The sequence below is a fragment of the Anas acuta genome, chromosome 2, assembly GCF_963932015.1.
Source record: "Anas acuta chromosome 2, bAnaAcu1.1, whole genome shotgun sequence".
Taxonomy (NCBI): Eukaryota; Metazoa; Chordata; class Aves; order Anseriformes; family Anatidae; genus Anas; species Anas acuta.
In genome coordinates this window covers 10,820,962-10,841,314 of record NC_088980.1, presented here as the reverse complement: position 1 = coordinate 10,841,314, position 20,353 = coordinate 10,820,962, and the positions used below count along the sequence as shown (strand labels likewise).

Below are 20,353 nucleotides of genomic sequence, written 5' to 3'. Positions count from 1 at the left end.
TGCTAGCAATAACTGGTAGCTATGTAGTTGTTTTGTTTTGTTTTAAATTTAAAATGGATTTGATGCTGTAAAAGATTGAAACCCTCACAGTGACCACTCTTAAGCTTTTCACAATTATCTTCATATTTATGGAGAGACTCAAGATGACATAGCCAATTCAAAACAGCTTCTGGCTACCTAGCATAGAAAAATCAATACAATTACAAAAGCAATTAACCATAGCGAGTAAGAAACCCAGACATTGCTCAATCTAAAGCAATTTACATTAACACAAACATAACAAACAAAATACTCCTTTCCTGTAGATTGATCCTAGCAAAAATGAAGCGGCAGCACATCAAATCACAATAATAACTGAGTGTGTGCCTAGGGTTAACAAAATAACCTACAAAACTCACGGTGTTGGCAGTGGGTTACAACAAAGGTTAAAATGATGGTAAAGCAGACAGTGTGAAGAGATGGATTATTTAGACAGACTCGAGACTTGAACGTATCCGGAGTTACATGGAGCAAGCACCAGTACTTTCTAAATACAAAATATCAGAAAATCCCCAGTATGAGTTGGCAAGTTCTGAATACAGGACTGGGGAAAATCACATTCTTCTAAGGTTTTCTTCAAACAGGATAGCAAGCAAACTGCCCTTCCAAATAGCATGCTCTTACACTAAACTAAAAAACCTTTACAGGGGAAGAATTGGAGAGACAACAATTTAGAGATTCAGAGAGGACCAAGTGCACAGAAAAATAATTGCAACTAAAGCCCAAAGTCAGACTTAACTGGCCACAAGAGTTGCTGGCTCTTTCCATAAGCAATCATTTAAATGATCAGAAAATAGACCTCTATAAAAGAGTGATCTCTCAAAAACATGACTACCTTAGATTTATTTTGGCAGTGAAGAAACATCTCCAAGTGCCTTAACTAAGCGTGAAGCCTTGCTCTTCACATCTCAGTAGAGAATTTGGCCACTATGAACTTTAAACCACAGCAGTGCTATGAGATATGTTGCATTCACATGCAAACAATGGAACTTGTGTTACTAACGGATCTCCATTTTAGAAGAACACAATATTGTCTGGCTTTATGAACACGTGTAAATTGAAATTATACATTCATAATGCCTCTCGCTGGGTCACTGCAGTTTTATGACTTTAATCATGAGGAGAAGAATTAGCACATTAAATGCTGAAAATAGCTCCATGCACACTGTCTGTAGAAAAATCAAAAATATGTAAATGAGTAAGACATACCAACACTAAGAACTATAGCTAAACCCCCATAAAGCTACATGGCATTGGTGCTTTAATTCAATTTCTTTCATTAGGATTAGACTGACCACTATTTTACAAAGATAGAAGTACATAAAAATCATGGCATGACTAAAAACATAAATGAATAGGTAAGGACATTCATTACTATTTTCAACAACTACACTCCCCTTGTATTTATCATTGCATTGACAACATCATTAACAACACTCATTTGCATTTTTTTTCCTAAACCCATAGAGCAAAGAGATCATTTCTTTTTTGTTCAAAATAAGTAACACTTCCAAATTCCAAAAGTTCTGTGAGAAATAGAAATAAAGCTTTTAAAAAGGAAAAGTAAATGTCCATTACCAGATTTCAGGACTGACATTTTCCTTGCAAGGCAAGAAGCTGCAGAGATTTTGTTGAATTGCATAATAATGTCATTGACAAACAGTGAAAATGCAAAATTACTAACTAAAATGCTGGATAACAATGGAAAATAATTTCTTCTCTCATTTATTTTGTGTCAAATGCATTAATCATCTGCAAGATGAGAAAGCCTGTAAGATGAGAACACATTTTGAAAATTTGCAAAACATCTGTACAGATGGTAAATGAGCAAACAAAATGAATACCTGCACAAGCCCAGGAAGTAAAGTATTTGCAGCAAAGTTCTTGCATAGCTACCAAAACTTCAATATTTGTTGGCATATAGTATGTTTGGCAACTGACTCCATACATTAAATTAGTTTTAGTAACATCTATAAAAATCTCTCTCCTATATATGTCTGAGAGAAAAAGAGGACAATTTTATGTCATTTTAAATCTGATCATTCTTTGTTTCCAGTTCTTCAGAACATTCATTTCATGACTGGCCCTTTTGAAAGGGCCTCCTCCTGATGCCCCCAAACGGTTTAATCTTTGCACATCAGCTAGCTCTTTTGTATGACATGTCTGAGTACAGGATACTTTGCTTCTTCCTCGCTTTTTTTTAAACCACAGCTTCTTCAACATATTGATAGAACAATGATAACAAAATAGCATTTTTTTTTAACACTTCCCTCTGAAGGCTGAAAGTTACCCTGTCAGAGATCATGTCCTCACTGCATAAATCTATCATTATGACAACCTACTGGATAGGGGCAAATGTTTGGAAATACATAAGCAACCACCACAAACTATTTAATGAATCTTTCCCGAACAAAGCAGTGCTTTCATAATCCAGATGCTTTTAATTATTGTTACCATTGAGCAATCAATCCACAGTCATTATTAAAACCTTAAAACCAGTACTTTCAGGCCTTGTGGCAGCCTGTAGTCAGGTACCTACATAAATGAAACAGGTGCTCAGCGGTACCTGAAGACCAAACAACTCATTCATTTATTTAAATATGGATTTAAAATGATAAGATTAAGGTCCAAAACTTTGAAAATTTAAAAAATAAATTATTTTTTTTTAAAAAGCAAACCATCAAGCAAATATTCAGATAAAAAGTGTCTAGGGAGGAACATGAAGAATGTCTCCCTTTGCTAACTCCTTGAAACAGGTGGTTCTTAGTGCTATTCATTGAGCATGGTGCCAGAAAATGAGCTAAAATCCACTGGCATTTTTTGCACTGATGTAGGGGATCAGTCCTCCAGTCTTTCATTTTATGAGCTTTCGAAGTTTTTGTAGTACCAGCCAAACTGAGTTTGCCAACTGGGTCAAGGATTTGTCTGTAATTGCTGAAATTTGCTGAGTCTGAAGTCACTGTTCAAACATTACAGACGTATTTCAGAGTTCCATCTCCTACAAGTGGATCTCTGAAAACAATCCCATGTGTTTATCCTCACTGAAATGTAACTTTAGTTTATGGTTCAACTGTCATTAGCACCAGATCTGGATTACACAACTACAAATTGCATCTTGACCCAGTGCAGAGCACATCTAACACTACCCAGTTTGTCCAATGCAGAGAACATACCAAAAATCATCGTTTTGTGCCAATTATTGCAGAATGGAGAATACCTGATCTGATGTCAATGACACTTTGTTGCTCGTTAAAAATGTTTGAATAAAAGACCAAACAGAATGATTTAAAACCAAGTCAATACATTTTGCTTGATGCATCTGCAGTGTTTTGATTCAGTATTAGGATCAAGAAGTTGGAAGGTGGGTACTGTTGAAACATGGCCTGCATTGGAACATGGTTCCTACTAACACATAAAGCTGTTAAGTCAAGTGTGCACTGGTGTTCTGAACAACTGAGATGGCCATCAGATGTATGGACACAGCATGACCCATCAGGGCTTAGCAGTCATGCTGTAAATACAGACAACACTTCTAACCAAAATTCTATTCATAACATGATTAAAGTTAAATCAGAGACAACTTTTTTCATTCTGAGATAAAATAATTACTTAATTCCAATGGGTCACCAGGAATTTATATACTGATTATCTTGTAAGTTTTGTTAGATAAATGTTGCTTGTAAATATTAGGGGTATTTTTTGAATGACTCTGAGAACTGGCCACTGTGAGGCATTTTGATTCTTTTTCTTTTCTTTTTCTTTTTTTTTTTTTTTTTGTCTTAGTAATAGAGGAAACAAAAACTTTGAATACTTGAGATAACTGCAGATCTCAGATTGTATCATGTTGAGTCTACACAATTAACATCACCTCTAAACAGATAAAACTGACATAAATACCTAGAAGAGCTAAGCTGGGATGTTTACTCCCAGGGAGAATTGCGAAAACAAAACTAAATACACCTTGGAAGCTCCCTTGAGGATTTCTAATGAAATTAGAACGGAAATCTTAATAGGGACATAATGTCTATATTGCAATACTTCAAATTAGTACAACTGGGATAATTTTAAACATAATGCTTGCTATTATGGATACTTTATATTTCTCTCACTTTAGAAGAAATAATAATCTACTGTTTCCCTTTCAGGATCTTATTGATGGCTTCAATACTGCAAAGAATCTTTCAGTGCCTTTTAATTTTCCTGCAGACTTTTTCTGTTCTTCTTCAACATTTTGGTTATTATCTATGTCTGGACATTGTTGTCCATTTCACCAGTATTTAATACAGTTTATATTCCAAAGCAACAGTTCCTAGTTCAAGTATTTTAAAGCTTTGCTGAACTGTTTTTTATTTGGAAAACATGATCTGGTAAATACAGAGAGCAGGTTTCTGAACACAGCAAAATAATTGTGCAATTTTTGTTCCTGGTCTATCAGACTAGTCTCAGCACTGTAAGTATGTTCAACTTAGCTATGTAGGGACTGAGAAAAAAATGCTTTTCTTCCCTATACATAACTTTCAACTGTAGAACTGGATTTAAAAATTTATTTTACATATCCAGCGGAACAATGTCTGAATGCCTGTAACTAATTTACTATGAAAATTATTCCTGAATGAATGCCCTGGTGTTTCCAGATATCTGTAAAACACATCTTCTTGTGTGTGTTTATATATAACAAAATGTACAACATTTTGTGGTACTTTCAAAAGGGAGTAATATTGAAACTTTTGAAAGTGAATACTTTTGAAATGGAGTATTTTTTCCTTCCTCAGATTCAGATTAAAGCAATATTAATCAGAAATTCTTCATTTGATCTCTTTTAAAACATACCATCTTTGGGATTCAAGGACGTCTGAGGATTTCAAGTAATACCAATAGCATTACGTATACTATCTTCCTATACAACTGTAGAAGAGGTAACACTACATAAATTAGGCATGACTGAGCAAAAGACTTTGACAGTTTTTCACAGCAGAAAACTCAAATTTGAGAAGAGCTCCTATGGAACAGAAAAGGTTAAAAAGGTTTAAGAGTGCATTACTTCCCTGTTCACAAGCATCAACACAGCATCTATAAATAACTTCAAATAGAAATTAAAACAAGTTTCATGCTAAGATATCAGAAATCGTGATCTATTTTCTCAAAGACTTTATACTCACAATCTCATCTCCTGGCAACCAATATCCTTCTTGTTCAATACCAGCTTTTGACCCTTTACACCCCACCGTCAGGGTTTCAACAATAAGACCATCTTTGACTGCTAAACTCAGCTGACGTGTGGTTTCTTTTGGATGCATACCATGGACTCGAGACATATACCTGCACACAAAGCACAAAAGTCCTTAACTGTTAGCATTAGGTTATAAAATACATCAGCAAATAAATACTCTTTTTAAATTATGTAAAATTGCACACATTCTAAGTTTTAGGTTGTTTATATACCATCAATATTTATATAATTTACCCTATCATTCAAAATCATCTTTTCTTCCCCTTGAGGTTATGATGTACACATTTACAGGATTTCACTGCAATATAGTCTTCTACAGAGAAAATGATCAGACTCCAAAATTGACATGCATGCTGCTTGGACTTGTCTTTGCTGAACTTCCACCTACATTTGCACCCTTAAGGAGACTCCTTTAAATTCATTGAAACTTCTGTAATATTTCCATACCATGCTATATCCTATAGCACACACATTATAGAATGAGCCTGGAGATGTGCCAATAAATCTATGACGTGACTGTGAGTACAACGCATTTATAAAGAATGTGAAATTCATGCATCTTGTATGAAAACCAACAGCTAGAGTTACAGTACTAGGTGTTTTTTCTCCTTTTCTTGAGACAACTACAGTGACCACACTATGATGAACTCCACTGCTGAGAGCAAAACATACGTAGCCTAACGTTTGTATATACATGAGGTTCAGTTGCAAAATGTTGGCCTTTACCCAATATAATTTGTTGCTTCTAGACCAACACAAAATATTTACTTGGAATAAACAATCTAAAACGATTTTCCCTCAACAAAAAGCAGCCTTCCTGTTTTAAGATCATTATACTTCATACATTTTTAGCAGAATCCCAAGAACATCTTTGAGTCACTGCGCATGGAGAAGTAAAGAGAGCTGTGATCGCACGCAATCAGCAGGTAAGTGAATTGACTAGGTCCTGACTTGGAATCAATTGCAAATATCTGTTTTGTGAACATATTTTTCTAGTTATATCTCTCTTACAGTTACAGAGGTAGCTGAATTTCTCTTCTTTTTGTGGTTTCTCTAGGTGCTCTGTCTTTACCTATCTCCTAGCAAAGAAATCTGTATTTGACTGCTTTAAGACAAAGCTATCAGCTAAGTATCCTCTGTTCCATGGTTGACAACGAATTCCAGCAACCATAATTCTTTTGTGACTGTCATCACCACCATCTTCACAAAAAAAAATACATTTATTTAATATCAGGAGTAAATCTGAGGAAAACTTTATTTGAAACAGAAGCATTGAATGAAAAAAAACAAAACAAAACAAAACAAAACAAAAAAAAAACGAGTTATATCAGTTCAGATTTTTACTTTTTTAGTAACAGGGCTGACAGGAACCGTTAATGCCTTAGAGTTATAAACTCACAAAAAGGGATGAAGACCACCCTCATGGTCAACCCTCCAATCAACCCTTCTCTTTGAGGACATGTTATTTTCTATCTTGTTATTCTAGTCCTGCATTCTCTCTCAAGCTTTGCTCCCAACTGGTTTACTCTGCTTTATTTATTTATTTATTATTTTTTTCTCTAAAGGAAACAAAATGCATATAATCATATAACAAATTTCTGTTTGAGCAAAGTATATGTTTGTGTAGCAAATCACACAATAATCAGAGCAACACGGGGCATTTGATAAATTGCTATACAGTATCAGAGGCATTTAAGTAAATGTAGCATATTGTAGGACCTTGGGAGGTTTTTTAGTGTAAAAACCTTTGGAGACAGATGCTACCAATTACTTCATATGCTTTCAAAATATCTACATGCTTTCAAAATATCTACCACAACGTGGTCCAAGTCTGTTTGGTTTCTACGTGTTGCCACTACACAAAATGTAAGTAATAATAAAAGAGAGAAATAAAGAACAGCAGTGCAAGTCTGTGATCCAAGCTAATACACGTGAATCTTATGCTGGCTACCAACAAGGATCCTGGGCCAAGCAATGACTCAGATGCCAGGCACAGCACTTCAGCTCTGTATCATGCTGGGCTGATGCTCACCTGCCCAACCTGATCACTCTCTGCTTCTGTAGAAATCGAAACTCAACAAGAGAACCTGTTCAAGTGGTATTAAACATCATAAATGAGTTTTCCAAGGTCTCCAAATTCCAAGGAAGGCTTAACCAGGCAGAGACTCAAACTTATTACTTCACTTTCAAACACTGTGCAAGTGAACACCATCAGTATGCTGAGAAATACAGTGCTGAAGCTTCCAAACTGCCTGAAATAATGAGAAAAACTCAACTGTTTACATATTCATGTTACATGCATTTCATGTGTGCGCATACACACACCTATTTATGCAAATACAAGCAAGGAGATCTTTGAAGTGAAAATTATCTTTGTCAATGTTTGCTAACTTTTGAATTTTGAGCACATTTCCATTTTAACATTGGATTAATAACTTCCTGATCAGAACCACAGCACTCTTGTCTTCTGCAGTTTCTTCAAGTCTTTAATAGTTCTCAAAACACAGCACACGGATGCTGTCATTGTCCCCATTTTACTGATAGAAAAAAATCAGCCACTGAGCAAAGTGATTTCCCTACAGCTCTACGGCAGGCTGCTAAAGTTGTGGGAACAGAAATCCAGTCTTAACCCAGTGCATCCTGCCAAAGAGACCACTTATTTTGCATAGCAGCACCCATAGTTGCAGGACCGCGATGCAGTAAACTTCTTGAATGTAAGCAATGTGTTTTGCGATATTTCTCATTCGCATTCCTGAACAGGCAGACATACAACACAGAACAAAAAGCCTTAAACCCACTCCCATCAACGAAGAGGTTTAATCTGCTTGTTCTAACTGTGGCAGCGTGTGTGCTAGTGACAAGGCTCTGAACCTCCAGTTTCTCAAATCCAATCTGTGTTCTCAACCAGAGTGCAAGTACTGCCACCAGCCAAACATTGTCTTCATTTTCCCCGGCTATAAATGAGGAGCAATAAATCCCCAGTGGCTTTTTGTAGAGTACTTAGTCAATGTTCAGACTGTGCCGTCTGGAGATCCAAAAGGGCTATGTTTTCAATTTTTTTAAATACGAGGCTATCAGCTTTCACAGCAAAGCACACATGGCTAGAGAGAGAGTTTCTACTTGGAATTGCTGTTAGAAAATTGCTCCGCCCCTAAACCCCCAAAGAATTTTCACTTTTATTAAATTCTGCATGGTGTACATGGAAGAGATATTCACAGGCTGTAAAACAACACTGGCAGGGCCTGGGTGAAATAATATCTGTTCCTTTTCAGCCAGAAGTCAGCAGCGAAACTAAGAAACTATTAAGGCACGGGATTTTAATCAGAAAAGGTGTTTATTTTTTAATAATGAAATGTGAGAAACTGTCTCAACGTATGAAACACGATGGATACAAAAACAAAGTTCAACTCTAGCCTAGAGACAGCAAACATGATGTCAGAGGTCCTAACTACCCCCATCAGACTCACTACGGGATCAGGGCGAAAACAATATTGCGATGTCTTTGTGCAGAAGTGGCAGTACGGATCCCAGGAGTGCAAGTCTTCTCCTGGCACCGCACGCACTGAAGCACGCGGCACCAAGAAGTTAAGAAACAAAGGAGAGAGATAAAGAAATTCCTGCTTGCTGTTTTCAACAGGAGCTGGTTAGCCTTGCCGTGGAGACGGGGGGTTGAAGCAATACTGGTTTGTTATGCTGCTGCCCAGTCCTCCCTATCGCCAGGCTGGGAGGTGTAATCCAATCCCTACCCTGCTATTATGTAGCCAACCACGAGAAGTAAAGCAAATATGCTTTCAGATGAGAGGACAGGGCATGGAGACAAAGTGAAATCCCCTAAATCAGCAAAGCAGCCCTAATCAGTTAGGGGGCTGAAACAACCGGTTCAGAATACAATTTAACTGTGCTAATCCCTCCCCTATAAAATGAGGGTCTGTCTGATGAGGAGAGGCTTGGCCTGATAATCTGCATATTAAATTCCAAATCTCGCCAAATGAGGCTGCCAGTCTGCAGGACACACACAAGCAAGTGACGAATCTTCAAACTGCTGCTCAACACTACAATATTTATAGGTCATTTTTTTCTCTGCTCTCAAACTGGCAGAAGAAACCTCCTTGAAATTAGCACAGAAGTGTCTAGCAAAATTACAATTTTCATAATCAACTTCTGAGAGCCCGCTAAAGTGTGTTCTCAATTATTGCAACACCGCTTGGAAAGCAAGGGATAAGAATCTTCAGCCTGTTTGTGGTTCGTTATCACCCTTCAAGAAAACTGCATCATCACACCATTGAATGTAAATGTGCTGACCTTCAGAAACAAGCCTCTGCCAGAAGAATCAGATAAATGCACACGTGCACACAGCTAACGTACGTGCACACCTGTCCGATAGCAAAAGAGAAGTTTGAGAGGAGAACAGTGGAGGATAATCATTAATTACTGACAGGGCGCGTGTGAGTGCGAGCACTCATCTGTACACAAAAATTTAATACACAAAATACCAATTATTAAAATGTGAAACAATAATTTTAAGCTTATTTGGGACTGTGCATAAACAAATGTCAGGACTTTTCTTCAAAATTAGCAGCAATAAACAATCATTTTCTTTTATTTATGAGCTTTGTTCTAGTTATCATCCCGACACCACAGGCAGCCCAGAGGCTCAGCACAGCCGGAGGCGAGGGCTGGCACTGTTCTCACTGGCCTTGCAGCATCCCAAACCCCATGGTTACCTGCTGCACACCCCACCTGAGCTGTGTGGCAACAACAGGGGAGGACTGAGATGCAGGGAACCTGGTATGTGCCATCACACCATCCCTCCTTCTCAGCACCAAACTGCAGAAGCTCTGTGCCGCAACCAAGCGGCAGCTGGATCTCGACACCTCCCTTTGCTGACCCAAAATGGACGACAGAAGAACCCAAACCCAACTGCAATCCACCTGCCTGCTCGACATGCAAAAGGAGAAATGATAAGGGACCCAGCCTGTCTGCACAGGAGCAATTCACGCTTATAACTCCAATAACTTTTTCTCCAACTAGCCAGTCTTCAGCATGCCTTTCTGTCCAAAGCCTCCATCTCATACACGTGCTTTAAATCATACCTTAAAACTTAAGGGGAAGGTCTGGTTTGATCCCAGGGGAGGCAGCAGACTAGAGCTGCAATCACCATGGGAGCACAACACAGACACAAAAGTAGCTGGCACTTGCAGGGGATCAGATGGTGAACTTTTTGCCTACAGCTGTCGTACAGCTCACAGCTCCTTTGCTTGGTGCTGTACATGACACAACAGGAAGCCAAACCCTGTCCCAAAAAGCTCAGTATACATGGCCACCGAGCGATGCACAGGAATAGCAAACTTGGCCCTCAGAGAGACCTCCTGAAGGCAGCTGTTGGCTCCTGAGATGCAGCAACTGGTTTACGTGGGTGCCCCTGCGCTGCGGTCCAAAAAAACAAAGAAAGCTGACAAGGTATTTAAAAAAACCTCAGTTGAATGGACTCATAAAGAATTGTATTTTCAGCCATCTGAACTCATCAAAAGGCGAGTACTGGAAAAACGCAAGCATCTCTGTAAAAGGCCAAAGTGAAATACATATAGGAAACAGCTGCCTTACGTAAAATAACACAGCGTGACAAGTGTAGGTAGATGCTAATTTTAGTGGCAAACACTGTAATCTTGGTCTGATCAATTATCTTGATGGTGGGTGCCTCCACCCTCTGCTGTATGAAGGCAAGTAGCAGGCTGCTGGCAGCAGCTCCCCATCAGCCAAGCAACTCGTCCAGGAAAAAAACAGAGGTCTTGGGCTGTCCTACATGGAAATCTTATCTCCCAACTGAGATCTGATAAAATACAGCAGATCCCATTAAACTCAACAGAAAGACTGCCATTAATACTATGGGTTACCTACAGGCATATAAAGATGTTCTAGATATGGGGACAGAGCTTAAGGAATAACACATAAAATGAAAGGAAAGAGTCAAAAATCCTTTCTGAGTTTTATACTGTGTTCCTACTTCTGCTGATGCATTTTGCTTTAGATTCAGAGCATGACAGCAGTTTTACAGAGGGTTCACGCACATTTTTTCAGACTTTTTATAATTTGAAAGAATAGGTCACTTGATCATACTGAAAGTAAAAATGGAGGAGATGGCTGTGACTTTTAGCAAATATAGCTACACAGCATAAGAACTTAAAATGCTGAAGCCCCAATCTCAGGAATCCAACCAGCTATCTGAGTGGAGAGCCAGGTGAAGATCTGTGCTCACTGTTGTGTATCTCAAGTTCTCAGCTCCAAAGCGTAGGCTGCCTGCTACACCCAGACGGAGTGCTGTGTTTGTTATAAATCAGCTTTCACAACACACAGGCTAAGCATTATAGGTATTTGTGTTTCAAAATAATATATCTGAAATAGATGTTCCCTCCTTGCCAGAAACTGAGAGTTGGTCCGAGAGCTGAAGACAATATAGATGTAGAGAAAAGCAAAACTGCTTACATTGGGAATGTAGCAGCACATTTATTTTTATTTTTATTTTTTCTCCTAAGCTACCTTTTGGTATGTTTACAGTTATGGATATTTTGATTATGGATTAAATTCACTAAGCTAAATACGACCAAAACATAACATTATTCTTCTGTACTTCCACTCCACAAAGAGACTCACAGGTATAGCAGCAGGCTGCGTTTGATTTCCACGGCACCCCACACAGCACTAGCACCCTGCATGGGCCACACGGCCATTGACAGAGCTGGTGCCAGTGCAAGGAAACACCGCTTAGATTATCTGCATTTTGTACAGTCCAAAAATCCAAATGGGAGACACAGAGAAACTGAACTATACAGAAATTATGAATTTTCTTTTCCTTCTGACATCGGTGTCTGCAACACTCACCTTGAAGGCACATACACTAGCCAAGTAGGATGTGGGTTTTTAAATGTTGTTTCATCTCTCTGTCATATTTTAGAAATATAGCATTTGCATGAATACAGACTCTGATTTTGTACAATTTAAAAAAATAAAAATAGAATGCATAAACTTGATAGTGATCCAATGAAGCACTGCAGTTCAGGAAACTCAGATCTGCCTGATGTTTCTGCTCCTGCTGCAACAAAGCTAAAGAGTAATCTTGTTTGTGCATGCTTTCAGATACCCCAGGCACCATGCAGTTTCCTATGACGTTAATCACCTGGGTCATTTCTGTCAAAAACATTGTAATTTCAATTCAAGTAATTCCTTGTTTCAGTAATTTAAATTCTCTCTCATACAATTTAAGATTGTGTAACCCACCAACGTGACCATGGAAAGCAAGTAATTAAGGTACTGAGCTACTCAATCCTTATCAAAAAAGGAACAATCTCCCTTTCAAAACTACTACCACCTTCTTAAGGAGGAAATTATTTTAAAAAAGGGCTCTGCTCCACCTTTTCCAACCCAAAAAACTGCTTATATGGGATATGCTGGTAGCGTACACACGTGCGCACCGAGCGCCACCAGCAAGGAGGAGGAGCAGCAACCAGTCGTGGCGTTGCGTAAATATGTACAACTGCTTGTGTACACGCGGTCACAGCGCCAGCCAGCATTTTCCTGGGGAAGCACTGCAGAGACAAACAAATAATACATGACTCAGAATATAACATCCTGGCTGATACCTCGCAGATTAAATATTTAGTCAGCTCATATTGTGCGTCTCAGTTCAAAACACGCTTAAAAAATATACATTCCAGTGCTTTCGTGATTCAGTTTTTCAGAGTTTTCTATCTAATTTAATTTCCATTCTTATCTGAGTTTCAAACACATCACACTGTCACACAAATGTTCACATAATTACCAGCTAGGGAACAGCACAACAGCTGGAAAAGCCATCAGGGCAGGCCTGCTGCTTTTGGTGATGATATTGTTTGTATGAATGGAAATATGAAACTGCAGCCTAAAATAGATGGTATGAGGAGTGCTCTGGAGATCACTCTCTCCCCACTGATTACAGAGAAAGCCTTGATGAGCACTTTAGACCAGATAACAACCTGTTAAATAGCCATATCGCACTCATTTTTATCTTTCAGTTCTAATAGAAAACCACATTTATTTACAGCAAAACAAAACAAAACAAAACAAAAAACTAAAATTTCCCTTTTAAATATTATAAAGATGTTATGATTCAAGCAAAAATCAATCCTGCTTGTGGCATAAAAAGGAAATTGGTTTGCTTTTAGTAATTAGAAATTAAGGTAGTCTGTTAAGTATTCTTCTGTGTAAACTTGCACAACTTCAACAGGAATACTAACAGAAGCATGGAGTACTTCAAACATTGTGTCTAAATGAAAACGGAGATGGCGATTTTCAAGTCAGAAATACTTCCACCACTTTCCTTCTGAATAGTTACACTGGAATTAATAGTTTGCATGTACTATCCAGGAAAACTGTTAAACATTGAATATTACAATTTTCACTGCCACATGCACAGTAAAGAAAGTTTAAATGAGTTTGCACTCATTGGCAAGCATCAGACATTGTTGTTAATAACCATACGATTGAGCTGTTAAAACGAATCATTTTATTTATGCTCAGACCAGAGATGACTTCACCTACTGACCCAGTGAAAAACACTGACCTTTGAAATAAAAAAAAACACTATCCTACTACCATCTACTTCATTGGGTCAGTCATTTTTTTAATGTCTTTATTTAAGCACCTTAACTAATGGAATTAACATAAAATCACAAATTCAAGAAATGGTGTCTATTGAGGGAAGAGCTTGATGGGAACAGTAATTATTAATATGTATTATAAACTCAAGATGGTATTTTAACCAAAGCTCCTAATTTAGCATCTTTAATTCTCCTACTACACAGAACAAATGTAGCTATGTTCTTCACAGCCTTTTTCCAAGACAAGTTTACAATTTTTTCCTGTCATCTCTGCTTCCACCCTCCTTAGTCAAAAATGTCTACAAGCAGATCTTAAACTGGACTATTACTACCAGCAATATTCAAGATACATACCATCCAACATAGAAAATTATAATTAACTCATAAGCAAAATTAAGACTAAACCAATATTATCAAATAGATAAAAGCTTTATTACCACTGTAGCTATCTACAGGTAACAAGGGTGAAATATAATGAAAATCTCCCATTGTGAACATTCCAGCACACATAATGCAGAGATTTTACATATGACCAAACCAGCAGTTTTACTGACAGTTTTTTTTTTTAATTAAGTAGTCAAATGACTCATTTTAGACTGCTTTTTTTTTGTTTGTTTTATAAACACAATGATTTTTGAGCAACCTGTTCAAAAGAGGACATACCTGTTTTTTCTAGGATGATCTATGACTAAGGATTTACAAGCTTTAAAACTCCAGACTTGGTGTATTATCTTGGTTTAATGTAAGAAGTGTTATGAAAACAGAAAAACAAAACAAAACAAACCCATTGTTTTCTGGCTAAAACAAGGAAGCAAAGAAGTTTATTAGAGTAAAAGAGAGAGGACAGCAAAAGATATGGAATAACGGAGATTGACTTAGTAGAATCAGACAGAAAGAAGTAACTTGTCTTTGACTGTAACTGAAAGCACATGAAGTAGTATTTAAAACTGAGTTTTCCACACTAACATTGCCTGGTGATGTGTTTCCGTGTTTGTTTTCTGTAATGAACATATGTATAATATGGTGGCCAAATTTTGGTGGCCAAATTTTGGTGGCCAAAAAGGCCAACAGCATCCTGGCTTGCATAAGAAACGGTGTGGCCAGCAGGGCTAGGGAGGTGATCGTCCCCCTGTACTCGGCTCTGGTGAGGCCACACCTCGAGTACTGTGTTCAGTTTTGGGCCCCTCACTACAAGAAGGACATCGAGGTGCTTGAGCGGGTCCAGAGAAGGGCGACGAAGCTGGTGAGGGGCCTGGAGAACAAGTCCTACGAGGAGTGGCTGAAGGAGCTGGGCTTGTTCAGCCTGGAGAAGAGGAGGCTCAGGGGCGACCTTATCGCTCTCTACACATACCTTAAAGGAGGCTGTAGCGAGGTGGGGGTTGGCCTGTTCTCCCACGTGCCTGGTGACAGGACGAGGGGGAATGGGCTTAAGTTGCGCCAGGGGAGTTTTAGGCTGGATGTTAGGAAGAACTTCGTTACTGAAAGGGTTGTGCGGCACTGGAACAGGCTGCCCAGGGAGGTGGTGGAGTCACCATCCCTGGAAGTCTTCAAAAGACGTTTAGATGTAGAGCTTAGGGATATGGTTTAGTGGGGACTGTTAGTGTTAGGTCACAGGTTGGACTCGATGATCTTGAGGTCTCTTCCAACCTAGAAATTCCGTGATTCTGTGATAATTAAGCCAACCCAATACAAACTGAATTCGCTTTTCTCTGAGGTGAATACTCAAGAGACACGCAGTCACTAGAAGTAGCTTTGTGGCCTGCTGAGGAAGCAGCATCACGCTGCTTAGTGTCGGACTCCACACTTCTGCTTACCCTCACAAAATCAGAAATTGCTATTACACTGCAGGGCATGGAAAAAACTTCGCTCACTGTTCTTCCTTCTCCTTTCTCACCTGGTAAAATGTGAGCTTCCTGAGCATCTCCTTCAGCATTCACCTGTTCCACCACAGTACAACTGGCCATGGTTTGATTAACACATACTGGATTCTGAAGAGTTGCTCTTAATAATGCTACTTGCTCCACGTGGTCGCTTTTAAAATATATATTGGGATAATGTAAAAACGTGGTAAAGGAGCCAGTAACACTGATTAGAAGTGAACTCAAGCAGCCGCTGCATTTTTATGGCTAACAGGAGGATGCTTTATTTCGAACCATTGTTTTCAGATAAGCCTGCTCTTCAGTAACAAAAAGGCAGATACATTTAGAGGAATGACTTGACAAAGGATAAGAAACCACCAGAGCAGAAAAACGTATCTAAGTTTCCATTTCAGTCAAAAATATCAGGTGCTACAATAATTTTGCTCATGTAAAGTTAAAAAAACAGGATTATCTAGTTCTAAATCCAGAGTAATCTGCTCTCCTAATCGTTCTTATGGCTTACTATTTTTGTTTATGCATGACTATTTAGTTGCAACATGCAAAATACTAGGGAGATTTAAATTCTCATCAGATGTACTATAAATAGTGACAAGTTTTTCTAACAACTTTCTGAGCTTCAAATAAGCAATACTGTAAGTATCTTGATTTTACAATTTTTTTCTTGCCATTGCATTACATATTCTTATTTATACTCTCTTATGATTATTCTCTACCTGTTCAAATTGCTCATTTTCTTATTTATACTCTCTTATGATTATTCTCTACCTGTTCAAATTGCTCATTCTCATCTTTGCTCTAATCAGTGCTTCTAGAAATTGATTTCTGTTAAAGCAGACAGCCTAGAAAGAGAACAGCAGGAGAATTAAGGCAACAGAAACAGATTTATGGATGGGAGAGGCCCTTAACTTTAAATATCCTCAGGGATTGAGTAGAGAAATTTCATAGAGTGATATTTGGAGAAGAAATCCTCCTCATAGGACTAAATGTCAAACCAAGGGGGTCACATACTCAATCTGCTAGTGACTCCACCTCAACTTTGGGACCAGAAAAAACTCATCATTTTAAAGTAATCTTTCATACCGAGTAATTCTTTTCTGGGATGCTATCCCATCACTGCTGATTAATGTCAGTCAGCACAAAGCTAACAAGGGACTCACGGAGACTGCTCTCTGTAGGCTTAGAATCTGCTCAGTTCTCTTAGATGACCTGACTTAGCTGCACTTATGTCAAATTAGAATGTAATAAAAATGAGTCCACAGCATAAATATGCAAAAATGATTTATGTCCATTCAAGGACCTGGTACTGGACCATCCCATTTGAATGCCAATTAAAACAGTTGAGAGCCTGTGTACCTGTTTGTGAAAAATACATTTTTCTATCACAAATGTTGTGAAACAGCTGACTGGTGGAACTGAGTTTCATCAAAAAAACTTTAAACTTTAGTTTAAAACAATACAAATTCTTCAATTACAGCATATCAACATTATCCTAGCTAATATTCTTTCCATCAGCTTTATCCTCCCAAAAAGTTGGGATACCTCTACCCAGGGGACTATGGTCACTCTGTCTCATTCCCAAAGTAAACCATTCTCAGGCTCCATTCTGGAGAAAGCCAACTTGTTCCCTCTGGGAAGAAGGCAAAGCATGGCCACGAGGTTAGTTTGCTCCAGACAGAGAACATGGACGTAAACCACGCCAAGACTGACTCCTCCTGCCCAGGGCACTCCAACGCCATTCCAGCATGCTATGTGTCCTCAGTTGCCTTCATGCCATGTCCGATGGCAAGCTACACAAGCCTCCAGCTTCAAGAATAGCGTTGCTGTGGGCTGTGTTATTTTTGGGGCTTAGAACTGAAGAACCACACACACATATAAAACAAACAAAGAATATGTCACAGCCAAAGAAACACTCCATGAGCCAAAGGCAACGCAGCGTGGTCACATCATATCTGCTCCAGATGGTGCCAGGGCATTCCCTGTCACAGTCCACAAAGACAGGACAGAAAGAGCCTTTACAAGAGAGAGGGACAGAAGCCAATGAACTAAATAAATCATGTATCACATCACAGGGAGAGAGAAAAAATATAAGGAAGTATGGATGAAAAGATTTACATTTTGGTTCTTCGCATTAGTGAAGAAGCCATGAAATGGTTTAGAAACCAGAAGGATTCTTTGTTTACAGTGGCAAACTCCTATTTGTCATACTTGTCAACTGGGTATTTTAATTACATTACCTTAAGAGATAATGAACTCCAAACTAATCATAAAGATCACAATATGTTCATAAATTGCTACCGAGGAAACCCAATACCTTGAGAGAAACAGGGCAAAAAAGGAATTAATAGTTAATTAAATCTTAGGAGTCCGATTGCCTGTAAGGAAATTATAACAGAAGCACAGAATAGCTGAGGTTGGAAGGGACCTATGGAGATCAGATGACCCAACCCCCCTGCAAAGCAGGGTCACCCAGAGCACGTTCCACAGGATGGCATCCAGGCAGCTTTTGGATATCTCCAGAACAGGAGACTCCACAACCTCTCTGGGCAACCTGTGCCAGTGCTCTGTCACCCTCACAGTAAAGAAAATACTTTAAAAGAAACTGGAAGCCTAGAGTAGCCAAAGAAAGAGAACTTTAAAAACGTGTCTGTACAGAAATACTTACCAATCTGCTATGCAACTGACTGTCAATAATTTATCCTACTCATTTAAATATGCATGCTTTTTTTTCCAGTGTATTTTAATGCATTTTATTCCATAGAATCAATTTTTGAGGTTACCCCAAATCCAAAACAGATGGAAGATAATGAGGAAAAAACTGAGAAAGTCAAAGCATAATTATCATTTTTAACACACTTTTAGGATGAACAATTTGTCAAGCTGCGCTCTTGACAGAGAATTTGTAAGATATGGGAAGCCATTTCTCTGCTAGTGTTTACAGCATAACTAATCCCAATAATACTCATCTAAATAATAGTCATATTAAGGTTAAATTATTGCAACACCAGGCCTAGACAGAAAAATAATCACATTTGATAAATACATTTTAGAAATACCATTTTGTTAGCAAGTAATTTGGTAGTTTAGAAACGTCAGATATTTCTTGTAGTTAGATTTTTAGATGATTATAATTGAACAACTCCAAATAAACTATGACAATATAAGCTGGGTCAGAATATTTATTTTGCGTATTGGCACAAACATTATCATGCCTTCAGATGAGCTTTACTCTTACATAAAAATGCACTGAACACACTGGAGCCTTTGTACCAACAGAAGAAATTAAATAAAAATATATTAATAAAGTTCTTCTCATAAGGCAGTTTGCAATTTTTATACTAATTCCTTTACATTTGCTGCACTTATTGCTTGTTAGCATTGATTTTCAGTCCTTCGCTTATTTTTCAAGCTACAGCAGAACACTTATCTCCTACCAATGGGATGTAACTTCCCAAGTAAAATCACTAAAACTGTAGAATTCCTTTCATATAATGATTTGGTGATTGTTTTGGAGACATCAGGTCTGTGCAATATGGTCTCTTCCCTAACAATCCTTTAAGTATTTATATAATACTCCACTTATTAATGTCATATTCTTGCCATTTTTCCACATATATTTTTAATTCCTTCAAAAACAGATACTTTTCTGTTTCTAAATACTGCTCTGTATGCAGTGAACTTTCCAAAATAATCACCAACAGTTCAATAAGCTTAATAATGAATTGCTTAAAGGCTCTAACTTGTATTTTGAAATTTTCCAAGTGAAAACTCTTTCCTCAATGTAAGACAGTTTTCAATCAGCTACTAATCATGCATTTTTCTATTCTTGCTTTTCCCCCTCATCAATTTAAATAGCAAAGCGTACTTGATTTAGTTGACTTTTAATTAAAGGGCCTCTTTCCTTATAGGTTTTTCTGACAATATCAGAAGTACCTTCTAGTGCTCTTGGCTCCTCCTACACCATCCTCCTACTCTTATGTTCTCTACAGAAAACGAGTGTCTAGTTCTATAGATTTTTCTTGCCTACTTCCCATTACCAGTATCTTAGGGAAGTCTTTCTTTACCCCAGGTATTTTTTAATTATTATATAAAGTACACAGGTTACATTTTACATTATTTTAATGTGTTACATAAATTCATCTTTTTTTTTTTTTTTTTTTTTAATACTGAGTTGAAACAGTTCATTATCTATAAACTATGAATATTCTTTTTACTCTACCAGCATTTCCTTCCTGATCATAAGAAGTAAATGCAGTCTAATACATACAGTGGCATACTTCTATTCAGCACCAGGAGGCCAGAAGAAGCAAGAATTAAATGAAATAAACTGTGAAAATGAGGAAGAGAGAGAGAACCATATGGAGTTTCCAGTTAGAAGAAAAGATAATTAATAGATATGCCTAAAAGTAGCGAATGATATGATGAAGAAGACATCAACATAGATCATGCTCCAATGGTGTTTGGACTAACAAGTCACAAAACATACAGGACAACCTGTCTCCAGCAACAAATAAAAAACCCCAAACCACAAGCAAACAACAAAATTAAATTATGAATCATCTGTTCAACTTATA

At 37.9% G+C, this 20,353-nt stretch overlaps 1 protein-coding gene across 6 annotated transcripts in view; it reads right to left on the bottom strand.

The window, feature by feature from the left end:
- ZMYND11 (zinc finger MYND-type containing 11) overlaps positions 1 to 20,353 on the bottom strand; it is a 105,848-nt gene that overhangs the window by 38,572 nt on the left and 46,923 nt on the right. For all 6 annotated transcript variants that reach the window (XM_068673467.1, XM_068673466.1, XM_068673471.1 and 3 more), the window contains one exon: positions 5,199 to 5,358. In XM_068673467.1, coding sequence (XP_068529568.1) covers positions 5,199 to 5,358 — 160 coding nt within the window. The remainder of the gene's footprint in view (positions 1 to 5,198; positions 5,359 to 20,353) is intronic.